Here is an 11,084-nt window from a genome sequence, read left to right as displayed (position 1 = left end):
CGACTCTTGTGCGAAAAATGTACGATTAGTTCAAGAACTGTGCTGCATTTGTTTTATTCATATGTCCCCTTGGTCAAGCAACCCTGACCTGTACAGAAAAAAAAGAACTGAAGTGAGAAATGCCTGACTCGGCACTCTCTGAGAGACTCCGTAGCAGCACTTCTAAGAGACAAACCTGCATGATAAAGGCACTTAGCTCCAAAAAGTCCTGATTTATTGAATAATCTTTGACACACACTGAGCAGGAAGTCTTGACTTCAAAGGTTGAAATAAGAACGTCAAGCGGGTCACAGGTTTTCACAGACCATATGCAGAAGATCGTAACATGCTTTTTGATCTTGTTCCAAAGCAGAACAGCTCTCTGGGACAGAGAGACATTTTCAGTGGACATCTAAAGGGCCATTAGGAGGTTAACTATCCGACTAATGCCATTTGAACTGTTTCAATTCACAATAGAGGACCCCTGTTCTTTGATGTATAATAGGTAACACCTGGCAGCTACTGCAGCATATTAAATCTCATGATAGCTTTTTTTTACATCCAAGATTATCAGTCTCTAAATGCTCCTAATCATACATTTGTGAAGAAACTTTACTTTTACAAAACTCAGAAATAATCTGTGATGTTTTGTAAAATTTTGCAGTTTTAAATTAATTTATCATAAGTAAATCATACAAAAAACACTATAAAATATTTTTCGTGTTTTCATCTAGCCGTGGATGCTTTCTAGCAAAGCGTTATTTACCTTTATCAAATGGTGGCCATTATCCTCATGAGAGAATATACAATGTGTTTTTAAGGGTTGTGTCACTTCTTTGTAACGTCATAATCTGCTCATCACAACCAAAATTGGCAATAGAAATCTGCAGTGACAGCATAATAAAAAACAATTTGACCAAATGAACAGAATGCATCAATCAATACAACAGAACTCCTGTAAAGAGAAAAAAAAAAGTATATTAAAGGAAAAATAGACAAAAATTTTGCCGTGTTTCCAGTGCATTGCAAGCTGCCGTTGTGTCTCACTGACTTAAAGCTCCTGTGAGATACTTTCAGTGTACTGCGATCTCGGTGCCCCCCTGTGGACAAAATAATACATCTTATCTCTTTGCTACTCATGAGTAATCAATGTTTGCTGATAAAAATCTCATTCTGTCATCTCTTTAAAAACAAATGTGGCCAGTGGCACCGCGCATGCTCCCGTGCATCGAGGCCACAGCCCTCGTGCGGGCGACGTGGGTTCGCGTCCAACCCGTGGCAACCCTACCGCATGTCTCCCCCCGTCCACCGTCCATGGGCCAAAAAGCCCAAAAATAAATCTTTAAAAAAAAACAAAAAAACAAACAAATGATTCACTCACTGTGAATATTAGCTAATCTGGATCACTGAAAAGGTCTCGTATCATCACTGGAGTAAAAAAAAACCCCAAAACAATTAAAAATGATAGAGATTTCAAACTGTATTGTTTACTTTAACGAGATTCATAACACATAACTTATTCACTTGAAGGAACCACGTAAGTCAGATCTTTTTTGAAAAGACACTTAAAATCACTTGGTGACAGAAATGAATCCTGCTTTTCACTCTTGTTTCGTCAACCTTTCTTCCTTTGTTGGATTATGGTGATGTGTTTTACATGGGTGCCTCAGCAAAACGTTTTACTGTCACTGGATACTGTGTATTAATTTGTATTAAGATTTGTTACAGGCTGCAGACACCTTACTTATCACTGTGACCTGTGCATGAAATCTGAATGGCCATCCTTTAAGGTGCACAGGTATTTACACTGGCTGAGTCTTATTTATAGGGCTTCTTGGTTTGGTGCTTTATTACTTATGTGCATACCTTCAAAGAACCAGAAGCCAATACGCCTTGTGTCCCTGTGATGTTTTTAAACCGTCTGTTCCTTGTGTCTGCACTGAGCTTGGAAAAGAGCAGTTTTGCTGCTCCCTCTAGGCTGGGAACTTTCTCCAGAATGACTTGAAAATGGCCGACCTCATTTCACTTGAAACCTTTGGCTCAATCTTAAAGGACAAAAATGCGAGACAATTGGACAGTGTCTGAATTATAATCTGTAATCACGACTCTGCAGTTCATCTGTAAACCGATTTGCACAATGCAATTGGTGTTTTCTCTTCTGCAGCCCTCTTGGACAGGTCACCCCTGTAAAAGAGATTGTGATCTCAATGGGTTAATTAAAGTTAAATTAAAAAAAACTGCTTAAACAAGCTAACATGAGCCACTACAGAGTTAGTCACTGGACATACCAAACCAAGTTAGGTTGTTGAGGTGAACCTCTAAATGGTTAAGAATTGACTGTTTTATTTTCGTCTTGCACATGTCGCCAAGCAGACCTACTCAGAAATGTCTTCAAAATATAAAAAAACAACTCTGTTGTCATCGGATTTAATTTGATATTTAACATCAAATATACATCTTATTACAGAATCAGTCATAAGTAATGTGCTAAGGTGTCTATCTATATATTTTCTTTAGGACAGTATAATTACAACAGGACCTAAATTAAACATGACATTTGGGCCATAATAAGTGGTCCGTTAACACAGCATGCAGTAAATATTCACATTAGTAAATGGCGGGGAACATGAAAACACACTCCTGAAAAACACACTCTGACAGCAGAAAGTGTTATTGAGCAGGAAGGCACTTCTGTGTCAACACGCTTACTGAATTACATAAATTACAAAACAAAGCAAATTAATTTTCTATATTTAAAATGGCAGAAAACTGGACTTTATTTAAAATTGAATCTGTCTTGCAGTGTTACTGTTAAAGGTTCCATATTATGCTCTCTTTGGGGTTCATATATCTAACTTAAGTGCACACTAATCTGCCGCTCCATGCAGTGTCTCTCATCTGCCTGTGTTTGCAATGCTCTGAAACCCCCACGATCAGGGTCCCCACATGGGCCTAGTTTGATCTGATTGGTGGGCCGTTTTGTTCTTTTGTAATTGGTCAGTCGTTTTGCATGGGTGTCACATGGGCGTGCAGCACGAGCTTGGTCTTGCTACAATGAGCCAGTGGGCTTGGATCAGTGATATTACACTGGCAAATTTCATTCAGGGGGGCTAGGGATAGAGCATTACATGCAGCTACTGCTACAGCTAACATAAGGCCATAGGAGAAGACTCTTTTCTGGGGACTTTGAATTAGTGCACATAGATGTGTCTAACCATGCACAAGACACCTGGAAAACACACTAAAGAGCAAATAAAACCAGAAAAAGCTGAATGTAGGACCTTTAACATTTTTTTAGAGCCATCATCATTTGTACTTCAGAAATCACAAAACAATTATCATGCATATTGCTATAAATACAGTAAGGGGTGCATAATTGCTTGTTCAATTAAATGAATATAAAAAAAAGTAATCTTATCTCAAAGCGAGAAAAACAAATAGTAATACAAAATTAAATCAAGAAGCTCAAAGAATAAAAAAATATATATTTGAAAAAATCCTTTTTGAGTTTATGATGATAAGCTACACAAGCAGATCAGCAATGCGGTACATATCCATTAGCCTATAGCTTAGCACAAAAGGCTTCACTTTTTGAACAATTTAAATAGATGCGTTAATTAGCTTTAAAGTCACTTATAAATACATTTTGTTACTATTTGGACAGAACCACGCTGGCTGTCAGTCTTTATGCTAAGCTAACAAATAGACTCACTTAATATATTACAGAGATTTGCTGGTATCAATCTTCTTGCGAATACACAGCAAGTATTGTGGACCTTAAAGAATGAAGCACTAACTTTTGTCCAGATACTCTTGAGCGATGTCACAGCCAAAGCTGTGACTAGGATTTTTGATGTTTCTTGAGATTTTTCACTCTGCCAATGAAGCTTGCAAAAATCCAACGTTCATGGTGTGTGGTTTTAGATTCAAGCCAGGAGCGCAACTTGTTGGCCTACACATGGAGAAGGTTAGGCATAAATGCATTGCTTTCTGGTAGAATTTCGTCTAACTCCAAAGCTAGAATCTTTCCCAAACTGTCCGACTTTTCCTTTGAAATAAAACCAATGCATCCTGTCCATCACATAAATGGGTTAACTTTTAATCTAAATGGAGAGTCAAAAATAAAAAAAATAACAGGGTAAAGTTTTGTCTCTCTTTAGTTACGCTGCAACCCAGAGGATTGACACTCCACTTCCTGTTTGGTGGCTGATCTGGTTAATCCGTCCGCGGACACAGTCCAGGGTGAAGAACACTGTGGTGCCATTATGAACCTGGAAGGAAGCACGCAGGCTCACACTGGCCCAATGGCTGCCTTCGGACATCTGACCACTAACCTGCTGAGCCAGTGGGACTGGTCGTACCACATCTGCATCTCGGCCTCCTCCTGACCCACCTTTATCACTTTGTTGTAGAAGAGTCACCTTAACAAGGTTGCAAGAGTGAATGAGTTTGAGATCCAAAGCCACACTCGCTGTTCCACTCTCCCTGAAGAGAAAATCTCGTCTCTGATCTGTGGATCCTCTGGCAAGTAGCCCCATCTGGGAAACCTGAAGACTGGTCTGGCGGAAGAACAACGGTTTGTTTCGGACTGCTCCCGAAGGAAGGCCGATGTGAGCCACGGAGGCAGACATAAAGGAAGAGATTGCAGCAGGGACCCAAACCAAGCTGAGGACACTGATGCCTGTTTCATCACCAAAGAAACGTACATTGCACTGAGAAGGAGAAAGGATCTCAAAGCCCAAGGCATCTCCAGGTTCAACTTTCACTGCTCCAGAGAGAGATATGGACATGTCTCGATAATGAACGCCTGACTTGAAGGAACGAAGAAGCTCCATGCCGGTTCCATTACGGTTGAGGTATGCCAACAATTGGAAGCCCTCATTAACACATGCCTGACCCATTGAGTACAACGCCTGCTGGAAGACAAAACGCACTGTACCACTTTCTGCAAAACGGATTCCACGACCATCATGAGTCAGCCCAACAACGTAAGGATCAGAGGTGGAGGTAGTGCGAAAGGTTGGCCGATAGTTTGTGTGGTAATGTGCAGACACTGTGGCCTGTGCGGTCATAGCAACTGCCCCTGTGTCGTGAGATAGCCAAAAGAGACTGAACGAAGCAGCTGATTGGTCGTACAGCTTCAGGCCTTCACTGCTTTGATTACAGTGGTGGCTTGCACTCCGGAGAAGGAGGGAGATCACGTAACCAGGGGCAACTTCTGCAACTCCACTGATGCTGGTGCTCTGGAGAGACCGTCCTTCTCGCTGCTCGATCCTAACTCCACTAAGGTCGCGACCTTCAGAACCATCTGTGTTGTTCAAACGCAGACATACCTGAATGAAGCTACGACATCCATGGCTCACCGAAAGATTTTCATCCAGCCAGACCAAACCGTGCTGCCGTAGAACCAGCTGCCCATCCTCAGCCGACACAAGACCTGCGGCACCTCTTCCCTGGACGTGAAGCCGCACGCTGGGGAAGGCATGAGCAAGGACATTGCCCTTTGCACCATGCAGACTCACATCTCCAGCCCAGGACAGGGAGAGGGCACTTTCACCTGCTGCAGGTCCAGAGCAAAGAGTGTCTGTAGTAAAGGTACAAGGTGAGGCGATGGGCTCTCCATCACACTCGTTACATGCCTGACACTCTTCCATCTCAGAGTTGTAGAAGTAGCCATGTCCACACATTCCTGAATTGGCATCTCGTTCTGTCATGCCCTGACACCTGAATCCACCTGAGGACAGGGAACTTGAGTTAGTTTGAATATTTTTTCAATATCTGAATTCACTATAATTTGTTAACAGTTCAATCAATGGAAAATTGTAAGATTTGTTATTGATCACTTTTAGAGAATTGGCAAAAACAATCCAGTGATATTAAAAGTCCAGATCACCTGGAGTATTTTGACACCTTTGTTCATCTCCACACAGATCAGATAGTTCAAGGCATTCATCTCTGTCCTGTAATGACAAAAAACAAAAACAAAAGCCTTGAATTGGTTCTAAAGCAAGAATAAATACTTTACCACAACTTCTATGTGAAAGGAATTGGTAGTCAAGACATAGAGCCACCAAACTCTGCAGCCATGTTAGTTAGTTTCAGCATCTTTTAGGACACTGTTTGGGTTTCTGCACACAAAGTTCTCACTTGAAAGTCGTGAATTAATGCAGCTAACTGCTTGTACAATATTGTAAAATTGTGTTGGTGCTCACCTGGCAAATTCTGTCTGCGTGGACTGAACACTGGGCGACCAGGAAGAAACCAGCAGGGCAGATAGTGCATTTTTCACAGTGAGGCTGACCACTGCTGAAGCCACAGTACTCATCAGGACTACATGTCCCACAGGCCAACATGGTTTGATCCACCTGAGGGTATAAAAGATGAAACATTGACTAAAACTAAACAGTAACTCGGGTTTGTTCATTTATGATTTGCTTGCCTTGTCTATTTAGAACATGCTTAGTAAGGTGAAGCATTTGAAATTGAGGGGAATTGAGAGTAAGCCATTTTCTGAAAAGATAAATCATTTGTTGATGAATCATCCTCCACTAAATTTGCATACTAGATTTAAAACCTTTCTTGACAAAAGTATAGGAATTAAGATATGCTGACAATGCAGTATTTCCAAATTAAACATGTATTTTACATTATTGGATTACGATTAATGTTTGTTGATATCAGGTATTATTAATCTATAGTGGTAATGGTTTCAGATGATTGAAGATGAGTACATTATGATGTTCTGAATGTTGTGGAGTAGAAGTTGGAAAAAAGTGCAACAAAGTACTAGTACATAATTATCATACCGAAATGTGATACCACACAACTGTTCTTGTATTTATTTGGTGTTTCAGATGGTAACATCTTGACTATTGATTGTCAGACTTCTTTCACCCCCTGGTTGCAGCTCACCTCCATCACGCTGGCATCCATGTCCACCTTGTGAAGAGACAGAGCCTGCTGCGCTTGATGGGGTCTGACCTGCCTACTCATGCTCTCTATATGAGTGTCCAGCTCCCCTTGCAGGTTCTGGAAAGACGTTTGTTTGATGCCATCCATCAGCATGCTGTACTGGGCTTTCACCTAAAGGTAAAGAACATATTTTAGCGGGATCATGGAAATAATCATTATGAGATTTGATACATGTAAATAAACCACAGTTGCATGGTTATTTTGGCTTCTTTTATCTGTCAGTTTTGTGTAAAATTGGGCTGAATTTAATCAGTTCAAAAGTCATCTTCTCTCATGCCCATACAGAACAGATGTGCCATATGGAGGTCAGCACACAGGACCATCTCACATAATAAAACTTCTCTAGTTCATGTGTTTTTCATTCATCTCCTCTAAATAAAAGTTTAGGGTTTTCTCTAATCATTGGCCAAAAACAAAACCATCAACTCTTAACTGGTCCATGAAAATGATCATCTCCCTGTTTATCAATCCCCTTCATCAATCACTGAAGCCGTACTTGCTCCATCTGTTCATACATCCTCCTCTGTTGCTCCAGTATCTCCCTCTGCTGGCTGACAAGCGCCCCCTGTTGATCACTAAGAAGCCTCTGAAGCTCTTTGACTTCGTCCTGTTGGCCCCTGAGGGCCTCAACCAGCTTCTCCTGGCTATTTGACAGCTGCAGCTGCAGTACCAGAGCGTCTTCTGAGGGGACCTCATTGTTCCCTGCAGCAAAGTCAGAAAAAAAATTATGAAGCAATTTAAAGGATAAATACTGTATGTTTCTAATAGTGCAAGAATATGAACACATAGGCCTATAACTTTCTTTTTGGCTATACTCTCTCATGGAGATACTGACCTGGTTTCATATCACATGTTAGCTGGATCCACGCACCGCGTTCGGACCCCAAATCTGGCAACTCATCCAGAAATTGTGCGGCCCTGTCCGTCACATGAATTGGAGATGAAGTTTCTCTACCGTAGTCTCCTCCATGCGCTCCGCAACCGTCTCCGACACACGTCTTGGACTTCTGGCGCATAATGGAGGGAAGTTTACATCCAATCCCTTTGCACTCCCGCGTTGCGCCATCATCACTGTTCTGGCGATGGGATACAGTGGTCGGACAGGTCCCCCCCGCGCAGCCAGGATGAAAAACCTCTGCTGTGATAGTCCTCGAGTTCGTCCTTCTGTTGCCATCTGTTTCCGCTTGTTGCGTGAAGCCTCCTTGGGCAGGTTGGATGATGGTGTAGGGTGCTAGCGGGGCGCTCTGGGCTTGGTGATGACTGAAACGAGCGTCTTGTTGGTAACTCGGGTAAACGTGTCCTTGAGACTGTGCAGATTGAGGAAACTGCCGTCTAGACGATACAGACTCCGTGCGTCTCTGGCAGTGCGCTCCGACGCATGGTCTCCTCCAGTCTTGTGCAGGAAAGCAGCGGGAGCCCTGGCAGGGTTCAGGTACGCTCCCTGTGCCACCGAGTAAAGATGCTACATAGAGTAAAACTATGGTATTGAAACGTGCCATGTTGCAAGGCTGAAGTTTAATTGGTAACAGGCCACGACTGAATACAGCCCTTTAACGCGCTTTAATCCTTCAGTCCAGCAGTTCTTAGTTGGTCATCCCTTTTATGAAAAACAAAAAAAAGTATTTAGTAATTTTCCGCAGATGTAATTCCCATTAATGTAATACTGGTGAAAGCTTAGACATACAGCTCGTCTCCATCGCCGCGGTTTCTGCCCCCTTTGCCCTTCTGGAGAGAGCTCCGTCTAGCCCACATGTGGCGCTCACTGCTCCTAATTGGCAACAGGCATTGCTCCTAGTCTTAAATTAACCCGTAGCTTTCCACTCTGCCGAATCACTGCACTTCCATAGAGGCTGTGCATGTGGTAAATATTTGAACTTTGTATTCTCACACTCCAGAGGGTCACTCATGAGTGTGTGCTCATACCAAAAGAAAAAAAAGCTACATGGGCGTTTTACATACTGGAATTAACGTCACAACTTTATATGGCGCCACAGCTTTGATGTCCTCTGTATAACTGGATTAGGGGGCAATGGCTGGACTTCAAAACACAACTCTGCTATGTTGTAAACTTTAAACCAAAAACCGCATTTCCTGTAAAATGTAAACTTAATTACGGTTTATTACTCCTCTAATTTCCCCTCCCTCACCCACATGTCTTTAATTAAAGCTTTAACTCACATTAAAAAAATAATTTAAACGTTTCCCCCTCTTGTCATTTTCTTTATGAAAGGGCAGTCATGCAAACTCTCACTTAGAGACACAACAACAGAATAAGTGAGAAAGCCAAGGTATTAAATGCTGCACTTTTTCAGCTGTAGTTTATTGTAATGCTCAGAAATGTCTATAGACCGTCACTTGCTGACTAAGAAGAAATGTTTTGACTTTTAAAAGGAGTTGATGTGCCGATACTGAACACACACACACACACCTACACACACCTACACACACACACACACACACACACACACACACACACACACACACTCTCTGCAGGTGATAGCAGTTGCACAGTTACTAATTTACCCTCTGAGGTTTGAGACCACACACGGTCTGAATGTAGCTGCTGTCTGCACTATCGTGCTTCTTTCATCATCAGCGTCTTTCTATAACTGCAACTATAGTCATAGTCAGTTGACTATCACTTAAATGTTAGTGTTAACTCATGTCATAACTGCCTGCTTTACATGTCGATTCAGCCATGACTGAAGAGGAAATACTGTGTTGCCAAAATCAGCAATTCTAAATACAAGTGAACTGACCTAAAAGATCACATATTAATTTGACTAGGCAAGTTGGATTTTGAATAGATACAAATGTACCTCAGTTCAAATTCAGTTAATTTAATCTGAATAAGAAATACTTGATCAATTCCAGAGGGACATTCAGTTGTTATACAGTAGGAGGAGAAATCAATTGAAGAATAGAAAATAGAATAGAAATAGTAAAATAGGCAATGAGTACAAAGAAACTAGAGAAATCCAAACACTAACTTCTCGAAGTTCAAACAACTAGATGTTTTTTTTGTTACCTTTTTTTACACAATAGAGCTGTATTGCTGCATTCATGCGCTCCTCGGATGGTTTGAGAGTCCAAGTTGGGAAGTCGTTCTTCCAACTTTTGCGTGCTCACATGCTTTCAGCTCGGGATGTTGGAATGTTGCAACAACAGCAAAAAAACAGCGTTCACGCTACAAAGAAGATCAGTGTAATGTCACTCAAAAGTTGATGTGCAATACGTCAATTCATAAAAGTAGGTAAGTATCTTAACACCAAGTTGGGCACCTAATTCTTTTTGAAGTTTCCAAATTAATGTTTCAACTTGAGCAGTGTTTATGTGCATTTTACAACTCAGAAAATCATTTTTCCAATGTGTTCGCTTCCACATGACTGATCAGAAGCTGCATTATTTTGGCAGATGAATGTATTCATTATGGCACTTCTGTCAAAATGCCAATATAATTTCTTTAATTTTGCACACTCTTTCAATAACTAGAGTTGTCTAGATTCTTCCACTCAACCTTATAAGTTCTCACTTAGGCCTTGTTCACACTGCATCTCCAAATCAGAATTTTAGCACATTCAGATTGTATGTGGTTTGATTTTTTTGCCAGTCTGAACTCAAGAAGCCACATGAGATCTGATTTTTACAAATCAGATCTGTGTCTTCTGTGTCACTCTCAACGCGGCACCTTCGACAATAACAACAATGACGGGGATCCAGCAGGCCAGAAGTTAACTTCGGTCAGTGAAAGAAAACAAAAAGAATCAAATCAAACATAATAAAACAAGCCCGTAGACAGACTGCTCTGTAAAATTGTTTGCATCAGAAATAATCACACTTCTCTGTCATCCATTTTGCTGTTGTTTTTGCTGGGCGTTACCTGTTACCATAGAAATCAGTGTGGATCAGACCACATCAATATGGACAGGCAGATCGGATCTGGTCACTTGCAATTTGTAATGTGGATAGTCAGTCAGTTAGATCGGATTCTAATAAGATTTAGGGAAAAATCAGTATTGGGCGGCAGTCTGAACAAAGCCTTCGTTATAGGCTGCGTCACCTCAACTGGCCCCTGCAGACTCACAGATGTTTCCATTTAGACTGATTGATTAGAGCTTGTTAAAGAAAGGCAG

At 41.4% G+C, this 11,084-nt stretch overlaps 1 protein-coding gene across 1 annotated transcript; it reads right to left on the bottom strand.

The window, feature by feature from the left end:
- Positions 1–2,392: 2,392 nt before the first annotated feature.
- LOC306827524 (uncharacterized protein) lies at positions 2,393–8,871 on the bottom strand. Its single transcript, XM_079349408.1, has 6 exons — positions 7,787–8,871; positions 7,448–7,653; positions 6,892–7,062; positions 6,192–6,344; positions 5,873–5,939; positions 2,393–5,713 (listed from the first exon to the last, which is right to left on the bottom strand). The coding sequence occupies exons 1-6, from the start codon at positions 8,448–8,450 to the stop codon at positions 4,140–4,142; spliced, it is 2,835 nt and encodes a 944-aa protein (XP_079205534.1). The 5' UTR covers positions 8,451–8,871; the 3' UTR covers positions 2,393–4,139.
- Positions 8,872–11,084: the final 2,213 nt, after the last annotated feature.

This window comes from Symphodus melops (genome assembly GCF_947650265.1).
Source record: "Symphodus melops genome assembly, chromosome: 7".
In the NCBI taxonomy this organism is placed as follows: domain Eukaryota; kingdom Metazoa; phylum Chordata; class Actinopteri; order Labriformes; family Labridae; genus Symphodus; species Symphodus melops.
Note: the sequence above shows the minus strand (reverse complement) of the source record. Positions and strands in the feature narration are given on the sequence as shown.